Raw genomic sequence first — 21,774 nt, forward strand, 5'->3', positions numbered from 1 at the left:
CATAGAGTGAACAGTGATGGGTTATAAATTCATCACCTATTATAAAATGAAGTGAGTGAAAGAGTATTTAAAGGGTCAAGGCTGAGGTCTACATGTATATTATATAGTCTGTAATTCAATGGAATGCAAGATATTTCTCTAAAAAAAATGATGAGACAGAGAGAGACAGCGACGCTCTTTCTCCTGCTAGTTAATATTTATACTGTCCATTATTAGGATCTTGTAATTTTCCAGTCCAGTAAGAGTATTTTTGGGTGCTGAAGGTCCACAGACAGATGATCTATGACATAAATGGTTTCAGAAAATACAAATATATCTGCATCTGTTGATTTGCCCAGACTAATTTAGGTGTGATACTGTGTTCATATGTATAATTCCCAGTGCTTCCTTTGCCTTCAAGTTTTGCATATTAAATAGTAATGACTCTTTAGGGACACGAGGCTTATTTAAGTTTGACGGGAATCGATTTGAGACCTGGGTATATAGTTTGTTAGACCTCTGATAATTTCTTCCATGCCTATGAGGTACTCTACTTGAAATCTACATGTTAATTTGTTTTAATGTGAAATCTAAGCCGGTGGGCACTGATTTTGACTTTCAAAGAGTTGCACGAGACGCTGTTCATCCTATTCAACAGTTTTTCTTCCAGCCCTATTTAAATTAATGCCACCACGAGCAAATTTATTATTCTGTCTAGTATTGCAATCCTTTATATGCAACATCGGTTATTCAAACCTATAATCTTGTCCTTGTTCTGTGTGTTTTCAGATGGGCTGGTGGTGTTCCGCACTTTCCTGAAGTCGGAGTTTAGTGATGAGAACATTGAGTTCTGGATGGCCTGTGAGGACTACAAGAAGGTCAAGAACTCCACTAAACTGGCCTCCAAAGCCAACAAGATCTACAAGGAGTTCATTGACGTGCAGGCTCCAAGAGAGGTACACTCCAGTTTTGTTTTTTGTTTTTTGGGGGGTTTTTTTTCTGTTTATTTGTTCCATTTTGGTAAATCAAAGTTACAAAATACTGAATTAAAAGCATGAGTAAGAGACTAGTGTTTCAAACTTGATTTTGATACTAAGGAACAGACTCAATACTCAATACCAATTTCGATACCACAATGATGAATGGATGTTGATGCAAAAGACCCTTTATTTAGACAATAGAACGTTACTTTCAACATTAAATCATAATACATACTTTTATATTACCCTGTGGTCTTATATCTGTGTAATCCCTCAGTCGTTCAGGTATGTTCCATAGTGGTCCATGGGCGTATACTACTCTGTGTGGTCTTATACTATACTCTGATACAGCTCAAAGTCATTCTAAAGCTACTCAGGAATGGTTCAAGGTTCATCCTGTCCTCTGAATATGGCATTTTTAGCATGGATACCTGCTCAAATGAGTATCTACAGTATGTTCGATACAAATTTGAATAACAATTAGTGTCTGATTTTTGATACTTTTGACAATCCTTTAAGAGACACCATCAACTTGTACTGTGTATATACTACAAAATAAGGAATCCTGTAGAAAAGCTGTTTTCATCGAAGTCAGTTTATTTTATTTAATAGTAAAAACCTAAGTTTGTTGAGTTTGTTTGTTATTATGTCTTTGGTACTTCACTAACCTTCCCTATATAAATGGTTTGCGTGATTGGTGCTGGTTGGAGAGGCTTGGTTTCGGTTCTGGTTGACCAATTGAAACCAAATGGATATCCCGACAATGAAAGGAGAGAAAGACAAGCAGGTGGCAGACTCCCATCCACAAAAGTTGCATAGTACACCTTTAACACTTACTTTTATTGACCAAATCACCCATTGTGTCTGAATTTAAGAACTTAAAAATCAACTCTATACATATTTCCCCTTATGTTTTTCCAGATTAACATTGACTACCGCACCAGGGAGAGGACCAAGCAGACCCTTCTGATGGAGCCCACCCCGACCTGCCTGAATGAGGTGCAGTCCAAAGTCTACAGCCTGATGGAGAAGGACTCATACCCACGCTTCCTTCGCTCCAAAATGTACCAGGACATCGTGAACCGTGCACACGCGCAGGGCCAGAGAAGATCTGTCTAATACCAAATACCCCCATAGCATGGACTATACTGCCGCACTGAAATCAAAGGGAGGGCTATGGGTGGAAATGAGCTGAATCTTGATTTGAGGAGTTTGACTGAGTTTATTATTCACTGTATCTTAATTATACTAGTATTCCAAGTTTCCGATACTGGGAAACTTGGCTAAAGCTAGAGTTACGGTTGGTTTTAATCAGCTTTCTCTGCATCACTTTTTTGCTAAGCGTGTCAGTTTTACTTATAAGTTAAGCCATCACTGGAGATCTGCCGGTTTATCACAAGATCAAGTTTGGTGAGAAATTATTTCATGTTTATATCTGCTTGTGGCAGTCTTGCTTTCGCCTGAGTCTGCGTTCTTTCTTATCCCATCCTCTCGTTGCGTTGTGTAACCATACCTTAGCTAAAGCAGGTCTAGATCTGAAGATTGCCAGAGCCGGTACCTCCCTTCAAACAAGTTGGTAAAGTTCACTTATGGCAGTTCTTAATTTCTTATTGTTTTAGGCCAAATTATCTGCCTCAACGATTAAGAATATATTATTTTGAGCAAGTGCAATTTTTATACCGTAAAACATAATTTAGTTTGAAAATGCCCGCAAGTTTGCAAATATCTTCAGACTTAAAGGTGCAACTGCAGTCTCATAAGCATATAATGTCAAACCAAGATCAACATTTCAGTCATTTCAACCGGGGTAGATTGATTTTTCAGTGTGTATTTGGAGCGCCTGTGAATACTGTGAACTGGCCACGCCCCCTGTGTCGTGCCCAGCCAATCCCTATCCTCATGCATGAAGTTCACCCTCTACAGTCTGAACCAATGGAGACTGAAGACAACCTTCTATAAGCTGTGTTACCTCTGTGTGCTGGGTGAATCTACACTGCAAAAGAGAATATCTACATTAGTTAAAGTCTGAATTTTGGATATTAATCTTAATGTGCTTATGACACATTAGGCTACTCATTTCAGACTTTCAGATCTGATCTTCCTGAATTCAAGCCCTTTAACCAGGCTAGATATTCATTTTTTTTGCCATGTAAAGTGCATTTTTTTTTTTTTTTTTTTTTTTTTTTTTTTTTTTGTCATTTCCATATTGTGTTTTTTGGTGAAAGTTACTGCTATTAAAATGTGTTGATTTGTTATTAATAGCTGGAAAGGGAACCCCAAAAATGTGACTTTGATATATATCCTATATGTATATTTTACTATATATTTTCATTGTTCATGATTGTTTTGATTTGAATTATGGCATGGTTGATGTTTTAACATTTTTGTGCCACAACTTTGGAATTTGTAGTGGAGTGTGTTTTCCTGTATAGTTTAATCCTCTTTACTTGTTTATTTTACCTACAAATTATTTTTTGTTTTTGTTTTTTGTTTGTGTATTTGTTTATTTTTATTTATTTATCTATTTTGTTGTTTAAACCCAAAATGTATTAATTGATTAATCTAATTATTAATTATAATGTATTTATTTTATTTTTTCAGTGGAGACTACAATATTTTAATTAACCTAAATAAGTTATTATTTATTTTATTTAATCTTGGAATTTGATTCATTTTGGGCATTTAAATAATAAAACTATCATGCCATAAGAACATAGGACATTATACAAGCCATACATTTCAAACCTTTCCTCTCCACCAACTGCACATTAGTTTTTCTTAAATTTTCTGTCAATAATTTTACTTTTTTTATTTTTTTTATCACCCAGCACCCTCTTGTGTGTGTTTACAATGAACAAATGACTACTATTTATCTGAAACTGTGCCAAATGATATTGCACTTATTAATCTATTGTTACATAACCCTGTGTGTTGTAACGCGTATACAGGTTCAGTGTGTAACTTACTGTGAAGTACTGTAAAAAGAGCTGATGGGTTTGGTTTGGCTTTCAGTTTACTAAGGACAGCACATATTTTTTTTTTATAGTATCAGGTACATTTATGGCAGAGACTTGGCTTAAGTACAGTGCCATCTTTGAACCACTTTTGTTACACTTAAGTTACACCAGCATAACCAGAGCAAGAGCTGTGTGCGCATTGCCGGCAAGAAGTCAGACCTGTTCCCAGTGCGTATTGGACATCCCCCAGGGCTGCCTTTTGTCACCGGTTCTGTTCATTTTATGGAGAAAATGTACAGGTACAGTCAGGGGCCGGAGATTGTCTGTTTTCAGGTGATGTTGTTCTGATAGCGTCATCAAACCATGTGGTGAAGAAGGGGCTGAGTCGAAAGGCAAAGCTCACAATTTACCGCTCAATCTCCATTCCTAGTCCCACCTATAGTCATGAGCTTTGGGTAATGACTGAAAGGACAAGATGGCAGATACAAGCGGTCGACGTCAGCCTTGGTGGACCGACTGACCACTGCAGATTGAGAAAAAAAACAGCATGGAGGTCATTGGAACCAGCTGCTTTTCAGGCAAACCTAATCCACTGTGTCTCCATGGAAACAATGTACAATTTATATTAATGTCCAATGTTTTGCCAACATATTTATCCACTTGTCGGTAAATTGAAAGCCGTTACCAAACCCAGCAGCTCTACCCTGAGTCAATGTGTTGTGCAATAATCCTTGACTTAATTGCAGCATGATGCACTACTCAGTAATATTTAAAAGTAATGGCATTTACAGCATGGGAATATGAACAATGAAATAAAGTGGACTATGTATTCTATATCCTGCTGTGACCACGTGCTCCTATGGCATTTGCACTTGTTTATATAATAGTCTGTAGAGTTGGGATCAATGTTCCCTTTAATGCATGTGTAGCCCACTCATAGACAGCAGAGAGACAGTGGATTATGGGGTTTTGACGGTTCAAATTGGTGAAATGTATTTGGAATTTTAATGGTTAATAGAAGTATATAGTGTAAAACTGTTAGAATTGTTAAAAAATCTCCAAAAATGTCCAAGTTATGTGCAATAAAAGTATAAAGACATTTCAAATCCTGGTTGGCAAGAACTAAACACTGTATGAAAAATAACTAAACAAGGATTATAAATGAGAACAAACCATAGACAGACAATTGGTCCAAACCTTGATTTAACTATGCTTGTTTTGGGTCTAAACCAGGACTAAAGCAGATCCAACCCGACCAGAACTAAACCAAATCTGTCTGAACCCAGAATCATGACTTATACTTGACTTGGAGCCTAAACTTGGTCTAAAACAGGTCTAATCAAGGTCTAACTCGGGTCTCAATTTTGACTTTGCAGACCTATCTGCCATTAGCAATTAGCAAATTACAGCCTGCTGTTTTTGAAGTACCATAATTTCATCCACTAACAACAAAATATCCTGTTTTGTTCAGCATAAAAAACCTGCTAGGCCTGTAGTTTAGTTCTGTATAAGCATGTTCTGAAATGTGATTTTTGCTTTAATATATCTATAAATCTAATCGCAATGTTTGTCAGAAAAATCGCAATTAAGATATTTTTGACAAATTGTTCAGTCGTACTACAAATGACTACCAAATCCTACCCACTGTCCCTCTGCTGTCTCTGAGTCCACTCCTATTGCAAAGCACTGGTGGATTTTTTCCTATAGTATTCTATTTTGTGATTAAAAAGCATCTTGCACCTCTTTGCGTGTTGCCTCCATTTGCTTTCGCTTTGAGCCATTACCGATATGAGAGTGCTCCATCCACTGATCAAACAGAAAGGATTGACCTCAAATCCAGTTTTACATAAGCTCAAAACGGCAGCAGGGAAAAAAATATGTTGAACAAATTAGGACATGTGTCAGTGTAGCATAAAACATCTCTATCTGCATGGAGAATGTTCCAAAGCACTGTTTTATTGACCAAAAAACATGGAAAAACAGGCATAGTTACAGTGAATGGGGTCCCCTTTCCATAGATGTGACCTGTAATGTGGCCCAATAGTGGCATAGGCTTGAATCCATGGAGACAGATACAGTACGTTTATTGCAGGAAAAGAAATGTGCCTCATTTCTGAAGCGTTCTTACGAAAAAGTCTTCTTGGGAACATTTTTGGCATTCAAATTCTAATTCCTTCATGATGGAAAGTTATTTTTTTTTTATTTAATTTCTTTAAAAACAATGCTATGTAATATAATACCATTTTTTAATAGAGAATTGTCTACTGCTCAGACAGACAGATTACAGATTGCAGATGCTCCCCCAGAAAAGCTCTATAATGCACTTCTCATGAATAAAAACATTGTAATTGTGTGTGGTCTGTTCAGGAAAGTCTTTAGCCCCAATAACCAGTACCAGGAATACATGGAAGAAAGTACATGAAGCAGTTGATTATGTGACAAATTAGGAAGGTCATTTTGGTGAAACTGGGAACAACTGAGAGGTTATTGTTTTTCCTGGAAATCTGTGAAAACTAACAGCTTTCAAGGAACAGAAAAATAGTCTGACGCTTTTAGATAAGAAAACAGAGTTGCAAGTAACGTGGTTATGAAAGCAGTGAAGAAATATAAGGTAAATATATTCAAAAATAGAAGATTTAACATATTCATATTGTTTTTAACAAATTGAGTGTCACCTCTGTTCTCTGGTCTGGCTGTCAGGCAACTCTCAGAACTATAACCAGAGCCTTTATCAGTGGGGACTATGTAGTTTCAAAGTTTAAAGGACATATATTGTGCAGAATTTACTTTTCACAGCTTTTAATCATGACATAAAGATCCATTAATTGAAACGTCACACTATTGAAAGCTGTTTTGTAGCAAGTCTGGGCTTCCTCTCATTTTCTATCATTGTTTTCCCTTCATTCACCCACTTGCAGTTGTGTGTAGAGTTGTGCTGTCGATGTTAACACATGCAATTAATCAAATCAAACTGCTGCATTAATCATGAATTAGCGCAAATTAATCACACAATCTGTTTTGACACACACGTTACACACTCAAGTTATTCTGGGAGGCTAACCTGACTGGAGAAACGCTGTTCTCAGGAGCTGCGCTGATCACACATGGTTACATTTACACATAAAATCCATCAGGGCGGTCAGTGATGTTTATGAGCTCGGCGAATCACATCAGTCGCGTCAGATATCTTGAGTTGGACACGTGTCGGTGAGTGTGTTTTAACTTTAATAGCCAAGGTTTTTTTAACAGTTTCTAAGTAGTTGTTGTTTGACGTTAATGCATGTTTTAAGATTCAATCCTGCAGAGAAGAAACCCTCAAAGAACACCGTCCACAATTTGAATCAAACACGTACCGTACCCACACGTCGTTTCTCATTCTTCGAACCAAAGTTACCTTAAAAGTAGGTCCTTTTCTCTCTACAAACTTTACAGCGCACAACAATCCATCACGATGACTCACTGTACATTCCCGAATAGTTTTAGTCTTTCCCCAGCGTGAGATCACAAAAGCTAAAATTACACCATAGTTAAACATTTATGTCTATCTGGGGTAAGTGTAAGATAGTGCTAAGATCTGGGCCAAGCTCTGTCCATTAGCCGCACTGTGTCTGCCCAGTGGATCACGCACAATTGGGTTAAAAAAGCATTATCATAGACATAACACTCGGAATATAGGCCAGGAGACACTTCCATCTCAATATGTCACTGTAATGTTTGTATTGTAAGGGGAAAACATCATAATCTTTGTTCAGGGGAGTGCTACACCCATTTTGAAAGCTGTTTTGACGGGTTAGACTGATTCCTAGCTAACATAATAAGAAGTAACTTTCTGGAGATGGCATGTCATCTGCATGATTCAATTGAAATAGAAAGCTACAACCACACAAGATTTAATGCTTTATTTTTATTTATTTATTTCATACAGGGACAGCTCATATTAATGAGCATCTGTAATCACAGTGTAAAATATGCCAGATTATAGCAAATATGCTGATTTCCATCTGTTGTCCTTAGACAGGTGACACAGGAGAAAATGACAAAATCTTACAAAAAAAGACATAACACAGAAATTAAAAGGCCAGTTCAAAAGTGTTCACAGATATGGTTTTCCTTCATCCACAGTTTAAGGTGCAGTTTGAAAGTGGACAGTGATGGACTTTCTCTTTGTAGTACCTCACGGTCCACCGGAGCCTTGCCTCTACTGCCTGTCCTGCTCATGGTCTTTGGCTTAATAAAGTCCTTCAATGGGGAAGAAACAAGTCATGTCCTTTGAACATAAAAACACATTTTTTTTAAATTAACCAAATTGTCCAAACTGAGTAACAATACAGTGGTAAAATGAGTAAAGTTTTTTTGTCTAAGATTTTAATTATCGAATTGTTGAACATAGCCAAAGAAACCAGAGAGATAAGCAAGTGGAGCACCTTCTCCAAGCCAAGTAAGTGTCGAGCTCCTGCCATGTGACAGGGCTGCTTACTCTGTCTCTAAGAGAGCACCCAGCCAGATGCTGCACCGATCCTCCTGTCAATCTCACGCTCGTTTCTTCACTCACTTGTGAACAAGACCCTGAGATACTTGAAGTCCTTGAAGTACTTGAGACGAGGACTCTCTATCGACCTGACAAGGGCAAGTCAGGTTTTTCTGGGCAAGAACCATGGCTTTGGCTTTCTCGATTTTCATGCTATCCGCTTCGCAACTGGCTACAAACCCCAGTGTGTGTTGCAGGTCCTGGTTCAGCTGACATGAGATCCTGTGGTCCCCAAACCAAACACCTGACCCTTGTCTTCCTAAACAGAGGGAACACCACACCGGTCTGCCAATCAGAGGTACTGTCACCTCCATGCAGTGGTGCAGAGATGTATCAGCCAAGACCCACAACATCCAGAGACTTGAGGTCCTCAGGACAGAGCCTTGCCACAAAGGAACTTTAGCCGCCTCAGTGACCTCAGACCAGGTGATGGACAAGTCCACCTCTGAATCCTCAGCCTCTGCTTCCTCCTCAGAAGTGGGATTAAGGAGATGCTCAAAGTATTCCTTCCATTGCCCGACAACATCCCCAGTTTATGTTTAAAATGTGTTTTTGGATGTTACATCAAGACCTTGTTTTGACCATTTGACCCCGTGTGCTTACAGCAGGGCAAAAACATATTGACTGTAGTTTGTGTCCCCCTCTCCCTGGAATGATGGCACATGGAGTGCCCTGTCCCAGAGGTAAACAGAATACCCACAACGCACATCTGCAGATCAGGTTTCACACAGGAGACAAACAACCACTGCAGTAAAGGTGAAAAGAAACTTGTAAATTACATCATAAAGATAAGATAAATTAAAGATAACATAAAGATGATAAGATATATTAAAGTTTAAGTTTGATTTCTGTGTACAGAGCAGGGTAACACTTTAACTGCCCTTGAATGAGCCTTAATAAATATACCATTTGTTACCATACTATTACTGTGAAGTGCTATCATCCTGTCATCCCAAAACTCAAATTCAAAACTCAACCAAATGCCACACCAATATAGCCGTGGATGTAATATGGAAAGGTACTGTTTTGATAAATAATGATTTCATTGCTTTATTTATAGGGCATATATTATGGAAATGTTATAATATTGTATCTTCATCAAGAGTTGTGTTTTGTTTCATTCACATATGTTTAACACATGAATCCTGCATATTTATGCTCTGTGTGAGTGAAACAAAACACAATTTTGGGTATGATTTTTAATAAGGGAACAACATTATGAGATGACTTAAAACTCACAAGAGTCTATTTTGTGTAATATAGGGTCTTTAAAATTAATATATAAATTCAATGTTTTATTTATGCCTCTGTTTTTCTTTTTTTTTGTTTTAGACAATAATGACAGTAGATTTAGTTTTTGTCATGGGCAGGATGTTGCTTGGGTCTTACAGTTCAGTGATTAGGGCATTAGCTTTAGCAAACGGGGATATCCCACAGAATCAATCACATTCATGCAGTTAAGTGTATGCACACGCATGGCCTGGTACAGTCTAATGGATTTCCTGTAGAGGCTCGCCCTTCCTCACTTTAAACTATCGACACAGACAAACCCAGTCGCTCTCTGAATAAAACCAAAGCCATTTAAATCCAAATGGCGTCATGCTATAACACATTTACATTTGAATTAGTTGGGAATGAGTGACCTAAACCAACCTATTCATCCAAATGTTTCCATATATTTATGTATCTTTTCTGGTGGAGGGAACGCCACATATTTCTTTACAGGTTTGTTGCTTTACAAGAAGGGGACCGGGCTAAGTTATAGGCCAGATCTGTGGAGAGGCGACAGTAAGAATGCATAATTTACAATATATATTTTAGCAATAAAAATGCGTAATTTGAAGGAACACAGGTCAAGTTTATGAAATGTAAGGCTTCTGTGTCCCGAGATTCAAGGTAAACCTACTGAAATAAAATATAGCCTCTACTGATAACAATTCTAATGCTGATTTATTCTTAATAAAAAAATAAAAATAAAAAAATGATGTCCCATTAATCAGTAGTAGTGCAGATGTTGACCTTCATGCTGATCTTTGTTTCATGTGGATAGTCTCAGTAATTGCAGAGATATTGACCATAAACCTCGTCAAAGTGTCTACAATCTGACAGTAAAAAAGCAAATTCCACCATTAAATTCTGACCCTACTTCTGGCTTATTTTTAAACTATAGGGATCCTACAATGTTGCGATAGCACATGAACTCAACTCAATATATAATTACACCCAATGGATTTCTACACCAACATTACCAGACCTTTCTTATTGCCGCATGTGCTACAGTGATATAATGCCGTTTTCCATAGGGCTCAGGCACGCAGCAGCAGGGGCCTACAGACTGTGCACATGGGGAAATGGAGTGTGTAATGTGAATGTGTTTATGAGCCTTCTTTTTCACAGTTCACCTAACGGATATGTGTTTGTGACATCTGACCTTTTTTCCACAATTAGAAGCCTTTGCCAAACACATTACATCTGCTCACTCAGTAAATGTTAATGTATGTGCGCATAGTTTACAGCAGACATCAACAAAACAATTACTGCTTTAATTGAATGGAGCTTGTAGGGTCTTTTTCAAAACACTATTTTGCACACATAATAATAATGCATGAGAAATATATAGCACTTTTCCTACAAGACAATGTGTTTTTAGGTGTAAATTTGTCTATGAATTAAACATTTGCAATAAATCGCTTAATATAACATGTAAAAAAATCTAACAGTCCAATAGTTTGATGCATAGTTTAATCTTAGATGAGATCTCACTTACTGTAATAAGGACAAAACAAATAACTAAAATGCAACAGAATACAAGAGTTTATGTGATTCTATGCAAAATTCTCTAGGGAGACAAACTACCCCAGAGCCTCCAAAACATGTGGACGATTTGTGTAAAGCCCCACTCCGCCCCTGCTGTGTACTCTTCTGTACTCTACTGTGACTGCACAAATTGTTTTGCTTGTCTGTGTTTGGACGGTTCCTTTCTCTCTTTCAGATGAGCCGCCCGCTGACTGGCTGCTGGTGCTCTGCTATTGAATTGTGTTTGTTTGTTATGATCTCTGTGGCAGCAGACAGCACATCTTCTCATCCTTATGCATGAGGTAGCCCAAGTCACATACTGGCCATGATGTTGTACTGAAAACACAGGGGTCTATTGTACATAATGTTAAACCAGAACAAGCGTAGTCTTAATGGGAGGCTAGTTTGGGGAATGAAAGAGACAGAATACTTCCAGGAAAGGTATTTGTGGCCCGGGGCAAGAAGCTTCGTGAGAAAACATTTTCATCATCATTAGTTTACATGGCTTGGATGAGCAGCGAAATGTCTTCACCTAAACAACTTTTTGTCTAGTTGACATCTATTAATTTTTTTTCTGCTTTATCCGGTGCTGCGGAGGCATTAGTCTAAGCAGAGATGGCTTCCATTTCCACACGCCCTTTCTCCAGTTCTTCCAGAGGGATCCCGAGGTGTTCCCAAGCCAGAGAGACATAGGGCACACTCAAACTAGGTTGATTCTCATGCAAAAACGTACTTACAAAAGAGACCTTTTTTGGAAATACCTTGTTTTGCTTATATTTTGGTTATCTGCACATATATCTCAATGGGGTGGATCCTCTACACGCCAAGGTAAAGGAGTTTTAATACAAACTCACTGATATCAAATGTATATTGCAACACTTTCCATAGTATTACTAAAATCACTGGTATCACCTATGACTATTTTGCAGTTTTTGTCAATCCGTTTTCCCATTTCTATTATAAAACCCCGTAATATATTTAAACTGCGGCAGTACATTTTCCGGAGTACAGACTATGCCTCCTCATCCCTCCTGACAGCAGTAGGCGAAGCAGCAGGAAGCAGAGTTGGCGGATGTTATTCATAGCTCCCAAAAGTCGCATGTTTTTTCCTCTCGTATTTTCATAAACCAGTCCTCACATTGGCATATAATAGGACGTCTCCGAACAGTTCTTGAATAGAGAAATTGCATGTCCCTGTCTGTGCCTGAATGCATCCAAATGGTGTCGCATAAATAGAGGCGTTCTGTCCTCACATCCGAGTTGTTATTGTACATAGCAGGTCGCCTCGTCCCAATTTATGGCAGATACACAAAGTTTATGTGTCCATTTGGTTACGAATGTTATGTTCTACAGTGAAATTCTGGTTTGATTTTCTTTGCGGATATGTACAAGAACCAGACATTTCAATCATTTTTTTAAATCACTTCCTCATTACTTTAAGGCATCTGCTTTCAAGCAATTATTCAATACTTTTTCATAACACTTTGATAGATCAAATCTTAAGACCTTCAGACCATCTGAAAAGGGAATGCATTCATCACTTTATAAAATGATACAGAACACACGTCCGAGCTCATGTAAAAAGTCTAAAGTAAGCTGGGAGAATGATTGTGGTGACCTTTGCAACTGTAGTGACACAATGCTACATTCTGCACAACTGGAAGGAGAAAAATGGACCATTGTCGTAACGGGTGTGTGTAGCGGACCAAAGGATGCAGACTCGGGGAATATTTACAGGATTTATTATGGAAATGACAAATAGTGCAGTATGAGGGTTGATCCAGCGGTGAACAGGAGGTGAGGCGTGGGCCAGGATCCAGGAGCGGAGAGTGCAGAGACAGACAAGACAGTACCAGGGCTGGGAAGCAGGGTCGGAGCAGGGTCGGAGCAACACGGGAACACGGGAACCCGAGGGAGGGGGGGGGGAGCCAAATGCGGCTCTTTCATCCTCATACTGTGTCTTTTATTTTTTTTTTTTAATTATTATTTTTTTATTGTGGTTTAAATTGGAAGATTATTGTGAACTTGAAATATTAAAATAAGATTATATTTTATTATTTTTTGTCACTCAAAATAAGAGCAAATACCGCTCACGCCTCACAGATGACAGTTTACAGTTCTTCATAAAGATGAAAGTGACTTCTTACAGTCTTGATTTGCAGACTCTGTGCACAGAGGTTCAGAAGCAGAAGTCTTTGTAGCACTTCATGGATTTTACAAACAACACAGTATAGTTGTTTATACGAAGCGTAAAAAAAGAAGAAGAAAAAAATGTTACCTTCATTTTATATCATGTCAAAAAGTATTTGTGGCTCCCAGTGTTTGTTTGTTTTTTTTTCATGGAAACTGGGTCCAAATGACTCTTTGGGTGTCAAGTTGCCAACCCCTGATCTAAGGGAAGAACATCTCTTTTCATAATGCCAAGTTCATTACCAAATCCACTGCTGAAAATGAATAAAAAGAACATAAACAAGAATAAATAAACTGATAACAGTTCCAAACCTTATCTGTTTATCTTGTATCTGGGGACATGTCAGAATCAGATCAGAATCAGAAGACTTTTATTGCCATTATCTGTGAACACAGTTCACAAACTAGGAACTTACTTCGGTGATAAAGTGCAACATAAAACACACTGAATAAATACAAATACAAATAAGGGCATGCACAAAGTTAAAAAGATATGCTTAAAAAATAAAATAAAATATATACAACAGCAGCATCAGAACAGCAGTGCAAATGTGACTTATTAAAGTGGCCGGTGTTATAAAATATCCAGTTTTGTGCAAATATTATAAAGTGTTCATGAGACAAATGGCAGAGGGGAAGAAACTGTTCTTAAGACGAGAGGTTCTGGTCCCAATGGACCGTAGCCTCCTGCCAGAGGGAAGTGGTTCAAATAGTCCATGTCCAGGGTGAGAGGTGTCAGCTGCTATACGGCCTGCTCGCCCCCGAGTCCTGGAGACGTACAGGTCCTGTAGAGATGGAAGGCTGCAGCCAATCACCGTGTTTATGAAATTTTAAATTATATTTAAAATTATACATATGGTTTATTTTGGCCACAAGTTAATGTGTTTATGCATGTTTAACAAATATAATTGCCTGAAAGAAAGTTCAGTTATTTTTTTTTATATTTGACTGAAATCTTAGCAATGCTTTCCATATTTAGCCATTGCATATTGCATATAGTTCTAAAAGTATAATTACCCCCTCATCTGTCTGTCTGCTTGTGCTGTGCTTGTGTAATGGAGCCCTGAGGTGCACAGAGAACTGCAGCAGGGACTAAAAATACTCCTGTCAAAGCGTTCAGAACACTCCCTCTCTCTCATCCCATTCCCCTCTTTCTCTGTCTTTTTCTATTTCTCTCTCCATATATTTTCCCCTTATTTCTCCAGACCTTTTATTTACCTAACAAGCTGGACATAGGACAGCTATTTATTAATGCATTATGCAAAATCAACTTCAACATGAGTTTCAACCATATTATAATTTAGACTAGACTAGATAGAATTTAGAGAATGTGACATATTTTCTCATAAATAAACACAAAATATAAATATTGTGGTTGTTCCAAATTTTGACCTCACAATTTTGGATTTTTAAAATTTCATTTATTTATTTATTTTTATTTTTTGCAGCATCCATCCATCCATTTTCTTCCGCTTATCCGGGGCCGGGTCGCGGGGGCAGCAGTCTAAGCAGGGACTCCCAAACTTCCCTCACCCCAGACACGTCCTCCAGCTCCTCCGGTGGGATCCCAAGGCGTTCTCAGGCCAGCCGAGAGACATAGTCCCTCCAGCGTGTCCTGGGTCTTCCCCGGGGCCTCCTCCCGGTGGGACATACCCAGTAAACCTGTTCAAATTAAATGTCACTTTTTCTGATAACAACTGGCCACCCAGGTTCAGTTGTGATTATGATCCCTTCTTTAAAATTGAATGTAGGCTACTTACATTTTTCAGATAAATGACCTATTTCTTACACTTGGTGCCTTGTTAACAAGAATGAATGAAATGTTTTGTGGGAAAATATATTTTCTGCTCCGCACCAAAAGTTTTGTGATCTTCAACTGATAATTTGGTAGTGGTACAAAATGGATTCTCCTTTTTGAACACAAAACTTGCAACAATTGGAGAAAGCTGTGTTTTATCTGAATCAATTGCACTTCAGTTTGCATTTTTTGTTGCATTAAAAAGAATGCAATTTAGTAAACTGCATAAAAAAGTTATAAAAAGCCTTTAACTGCACATGTTCAAAAGGGTTCACACATGAGAGGGTCTTGCATAATTAACATTTGTACAAATTGAATGCATGTTTGACATCTGACAGGAAAGAACAGTTTGAGTACACTGCACTCACTCCTGTGGGCATTGTGCAACATCTGTGCACAGTTGGACTCAACCACAAGAGAGGAGGAAAGATTGAGGGGAGGGGTGAAGAGAGAACGAACATGGCGGCGCTTGGCTGCTAGACTAACACGGCTCTAAGTCAACTTTTAAGGCTGTGTCTACTCTAACGGTTGATGATTTGAAAATGATTATGACTGTCATTTATATTGACAATTTGGAAAAATCTCAGAAAAAGTATCATTTGCATTATAATTTGGAACAAAGTGTATTCTGGATTCCAGGTTATATACACACCACTCTTGAGCTCTCACTACTATCTTTATTTTGACACTTTCATTTCAGATCACTTCACTTCCTGGTCCATGTCTGCTTTCTCGCCTGTGTGATTGCAAGCCCCACCCTAATGTGTCTCACCTGTGTCCTTAGTGTGTGTATATACTCCCCTCCTTTCCATGGTTCTCTGCCATGGAAAAAAGACAGAGCAGACAGAGACCAGAACACAGGGCAGACTTTTTTATTCAGCTTAATAGTCACTGTCCATGCAGCAATACCCAAAATAGGTAAAACAAGATGGAAACAGACTGTAACAGAATTAGGTTAGGTCACATCAATTTGAACAGTACTCTCAAGGTAATGGGAAACCGTCTAACAAGTTCATGTGAAGGAAACGTTTTACATGTTTGTTTGCAGTAAATATGACACAGGACACAGGAGCCCTTTACGAAACATGCCCCGTGGTGATCTTTGCCTGTATTTGCACTCTTTGCCTAATTTTTCGATACTTCTACCTTACCGGATCTACCTCAATTGTAAGTGGGTCATTGCATTTTGAGTCCTTGAACTTTGCATGTGAAGAAATTAATATTACTACAACATCAGCATTAAACTGAACTCGTTTAGGCAACTTCAGATATGTCAAATTCATTACGGTTTTTCATGTAATAAAGTCAAATCTGTTTTACCCCTGTACAGATCTACTGAATAAGCAGCTCTTGAGGTAAAAATAAGTCGGCTGAGTACTGTTTGTATCCAATTATATTATTAATTGTTAATTATTCATCATCATGATTAATAATTTTACTAGTTTTTACGTCTAAAAAAGACTGTAAAAGTGGGTATTGCACTTTTAATTAAGTAGTTATACAATCCAATTAGCATGTCTTGCTGTTTTGTTGTGTTGAATTGTGTCCTGTATTCTCAGTTTGTAAAGCAGCCCTTGTGGAAAAAGTTGTCTAATTATAATTTCTAAGAGTCATTACATGTCATTACCCCCATGGTGGCCGTCCCTGCGTCTGGTTCATAAAAGCTTGCTCATTATCAGAACAATCAGTGAGGACAGATTTAGCTACAGCGCTAAATAAAGCCCCAGTAAAGCTGCTTAAAAGGCCACTGCTAATGAATATCAGAAAGCCATTGAATCAATAAAGTATTTTTAACAGGAGTTCATAAATTATTCATGCTTTTGGCGTCACTGTAAATTGATTAGTTCTCTCAAAGCAGGATGGTTGTATCAGGTAAGTCTAACCTATAGCCAAGCATCTTTCTTAAAGTCTGCACACTCAGATAGAGGACACACACAAGTTTTTATCATCCTCAGTATTCACCTTATTCCGCCCGCCTTCTTTTGCCTCTAAATGCTACTAAACTGAACTTTCGTTGTCGTGAGCCTTCCATGAATCTCATTTATTTTAATAGCGCATTTGAGAAATGTGTTGCCACATTGTGTAAAATGTTCAATGTTCATGTGTATCAACAAGTCAACAATGCACCGATTCTCTATAAAATATAAAAACTGTTTTGTAGTCTGCATGGGACTTACTTGCTGTCAAGATCAACAGCCCCACGCAAAATAGTACAAACCTCAATGACGATCTCGGTCCTCATGGTTCACGTGAAAGTTCAGAACTTCCAGACTTCATTTGTTGAGCTGCAGAGGCTACACAAGCACTGGTTAATGACTGGCTGCACCTGCTGGGGTTTAGGTAGTGAGGATTCAGATCAGACAGTCTTTTTAGATTTTAGCATTGTAAATCATTTATAATCACCTTGAGGATCAAAGTACCAACTGATAAAACATAACCCGATCATTAAATATCAATTTTTTCTTACATTTATGTTAGCTGACCACATAATTCAGATACAAAAGAAAACTTCTCTTTCAAGTACTTTTTTTTATTTTAAAGTCAAACTCTAAAATAGAACCATCAAACCATATTCATAACCTTTGATTATGAGGCTGAGTCATAATATTTCATAATGTGTTTTTAACCTTGCCCACTAAACTCCAAGCTGCTAACAGTTGTTGAAAGTCAAACTTGTTGATCCCATGAATGCTTGTATTGATCAGAGGCTCCTGAAATGTGTTGTTTAAATCCATTTTTTTTTCCTCCCCCAGAGTGATGTCACTGCAAAGTATCAAAAGCCCATGGAATAATCATTCATAGCTTCTGTATAAAAAACAAGCAGGAGAGTTTTAGGGGAAATCTCGAATTCTCAAAGAGCTTTCCAAAAATAAAGTTTATTGTAAAATGGCCTGTTGTGGAAAAATCGTATTGATGATTAATACTTAATTTGTGAAGCCTGGTGAGTTAAGAAATTCAAAAAGGTTTAGTATTAGTTACATCAGACAGAACAGGGCCTAGGCCTCCTGTGCCCACAGACTGCCAGCCCCCCGGCGCCCCACGCACGTTTCTCCTCAGTCTCCCTCCCAGACCATCTATCTGTGCACTAAGTATTTACACCAAAACTACCAACGTGCATACATATCAAAGCAGAGTGACTTTTGTTTCACAGCCATGAGAAGGCAGGTAAAAACAACATAGATTTTCCTGTGGCATGGAAACAGTGCCTCTGGAGCCTTCACACATGTTAATGTCTGGTCTGTCTCTGACAGACTGATGCAAATTAAATGCATTTACCCAAAGATATATGATAACATTTTCTACATGAATGCACATAAATTTCCATCACATGGCTATGTGTGATTTTGCCTTTATTAATATACTGTGGCACGATGCATTATTATGAACATACCTGTCTTTCATAACTGCCTCATCACATTTCATCACAGAAGCTGTAGATTGCCTTTGTTTGGATGTGGGGGCATACAATCTGGGAGTTTAGGCTGTGATATCGCCAAGTCAGGAGGGAGGGGTACACCCTGGTGTATGGGACACATTATGTAGCACTCCACAGGCACACTTGACGCACTTTTACTGAATGGTACATTAGTTTGTCTCTCTGAGCCATCCAGGTAATGCCAGCAGCACTTCAATGGCACACTCCACCACTGTAGCAGGTATCCGCTGTGTCCTGTGGATTAGGGAATAGGTTGAGCAGCCACTGCACTAATAGATAACCACTGTCACCTACAAAGATGTCAAAATAGTGAATAAATAGTACATGAAATGTTAAAGGTGCAACTGAAATGAACTCACAGAAGCCAGCCGTTTTTGACCAACCAAGCATGCAACCTTTGCCCCAAGCTGCTCTTTCTCATTATAAATGAATTATGAGTTGAACCAGGCCACCAAATTCCTGATGATCAAATTGGAGTCACAGATTATTTATTTGAATAATAATTCTGTGAGCGTGCCATTCATTTTCATTCATGCTTGGTTCCCTTATAGCAACGTGATCTTTTTGAGTCTTTTTATGTTTGGCCTGCTCTACCACTGTGTAGGGAATTGTGTAGGGGACCGTATGATGCCTGCCAAAACTGGTGGCACTGAACGACAGCTGTAATATTTCCAATCTATTGCACAGAAAACATATTTTAATATAAAGGAAATGCTAACTGCATCTAGAAGACCTGCCGGACTTGTAGAGATTGTGTGATTGTGTATTGTTGGCCTTTCTAATGCTGGGCCTAGTTCAGCTATCAAATTCAGGAGCACATATCTTGGGAGTTTTGGGAATTGGCTTATTAGTCACCCATCGCCATGGGCCAAGAAATCAGCATGGTCTCAAGAGACCTGCTCATGTCGGTGCATTCCATTCTCAACATCATCTAGTAGTGCAGCCATAATGGATCATGAGTGTGCATCTGCCACATCTGTATTCATATGGGCACCAATTTGGGCTTGCCCATGTGTTTTTTATTTTAGATAATTTAAGATTTTTTAAATAATGCTGCTGTGCCCCAAAATACTAAAAAGTAATAAAAAAGAAAGGTGGACATGATGAGCCAGCCAATCAGAATAAAAAGGTGCGACAGAGTTGACCTCATACTGACAACATCAACTAAAGATAAAAAAAACTCAGCTGACCTGAACGCAAAGAAGAGTGGAAACAGGACAGCCAGTCCCACCAGGTCAAACAAAAGGCTTAAGGCTAACAAAAGGTTTGAAGCATGACAGTGGCCTGCACCATGCTGACTGGAGCGAGGAGCATGTGGCTGCCTGGAGCGTGCACCGTGGCAAAGTATTCACATCATTTACTAAGCCTTTTTAACAGTTACATGTTGGCCGACGGCCAATGTTGATACCAGTTTGTTTAGAATCCAGAGAAGCCAATGGCTGATAAGATCTGCCAATATTTGTGGGTCAGTTATGTAGGGCTGATTCATTCCCCCCAAATTATGATTTGATTTACCACAGACTCATCCACAGCCCTGTGTTATTACAAACTGGATAAGAAAACCATGTAACCACATTTAACCACATCTAAATCTAAATCCACCTGCAGTTTCCATAAACATGAACTAACTGTCCCCAGCTATGAGGATTACATCCTCAAATCAGTATAGCTTTTACTTACTTTAACTTAAACAATTTTAATGCTAGAAAAAAATTGGACATGATCGCCAAGTTGTTTATTTTAGGCTTTAGTTTTAGTTCTCAAGACTATTATCCAATCAGAAAGCAGAATGAGCTTCACAGGAGTTTTTTATTTGGGTTGCCAGTTTCAATGCTGGAATCCAGTTGGTTTAAACCTAAAACGGCTGATCTGAATCTCCACTACCTAAACCCCAGTACCAGCAGCCAGTCATTAATCAGTGACTCAGTGAGAAAGCATTTATGTGTCCATTATATGCAGGTGAAGCCACTGACAATCCAGGGTCAACTGGGTTGTCAGTTCCTTCAAGTATTTATATAATGTAATGCAAAGATGGTACAAAAACCTTCATAGAATACACGAAATGGACAGGAAATTGTCAAAATCCCAGTCTGCCCTGTGTTTTTGTGCTGTCTTTCCCCATCCCTTCTGTATATGAGCCTGGAGCTGGGCAGAGATTCTGGTACCTCCCTCTACACACCTGCAACCCAACAACAATCAAGCTGCACCTGTGGAGCACAAAGGGACTGAGGATCCAATACTCAGCTGTTTGGTCAACCTTCATTTACAATTCCGTGTCTGTAAATAGACTTTGTTCAAACTTTTTACCCCGAGTCTGAATCTTTGGTCCCCCACCCCCAGTCTTTGCGACAGAACTAGTGATGCCAACAGTGAACTAGTAGAACCCGGCACAGTATAACTTTGATAATAAGAACCCCAAGAACTGAGAAGTCCAATGGCTTGTAAACAAATTTAAATACATACATGAAAAAAAATCTGTACGAAATGATTCTACTGACCTTTCATTTTGATTGAAGGACGAGAGTTCCCCAGCAGCTACCACTTCCCGTCTAACCACTGTTTGGTATTCGCTTGAAAGTGTGCTCTTCCGCTGTTCTGACTCACTGTGATGAAAACCTTCAAACTGAACCCAAAGCAAATAAACAGCGTGGGGTTACTATAGGAGAGCTCCACTCATTTTCTAAACAAGCAACAAAGGTGCAGGGGCAAACCTTTTACACAGGATAGCTGCTGCAACTTTGCACCTGTAGAGCATTTCATAAAGATTGTAAATGCTTTAAAATGATCTACAAATATCAGATATTAACCGTATGATGTCCTTTTCAATAAGTAATACAATTTAAACTCCTTAGCGGCAACACTTTGTCCTGGCTTCTACAAGTTTTCCACTGATCTGAAGCGTTCACATGTTTGTCCCATGTCCTAACGCAGAGACATTGGTGTCCAGTCTCCTCAAAGTGTCTTACCCAAGGACACAACAACGGGATATTTTGTTTCTACATTGCACAAGAGTGGCATTCCTATTGGGAAGCTCCACTTACTTCCTATTACACTGACCTCAGAACTGTCCCATTTACTTATGAAAACAAAAACAAGCTTAGGGCCAAACA

General features: G+C 38.6%; 1 protein-coding gene across 1 annotated transcript in view; it reads left to right on the forward strand.

Annotated features, from left to right (window-relative positions):
• LOC117369999 (regulator of G-protein signaling 8-like) overlaps nucleotides 1-2,148 on the forward strand; it is a 42,308-nt gene extending 40,160 nt beyond the window's left edge. The window contains exons 4-5 of the mRNA XM_033965341.2: nucleotides 769-935; nucleotides 1,881-2,148. Of these exons, the coding sequence (XP_033821232.1) occupies nucleotides 769-935; nucleotides 1,881-2,078 (365 nt within the window). The 3' untranslated portion in view covers nucleotides 2,079-2,148. The remainder of the gene's footprint in view (nucleotides 1-768; nucleotides 936-1,880) is intronic.
• Nucleotides 2,149-21,774: the final 19,626 nt, after the last annotated feature.

The sequence above is a fragment of the Periophthalmus magnuspinnatus genome, chromosome 4, assembly GCF_009829125.3.
Source record: "Periophthalmus magnuspinnatus isolate fPerMag1 chromosome 4, fPerMag1.2.pri, whole genome shotgun sequence".
NCBI lineage: Eukaryota > Metazoa > Chordata > Actinopteri > Gobiiformes > Gobiidae > Periophthalmus > Periophthalmus magnuspinnatus.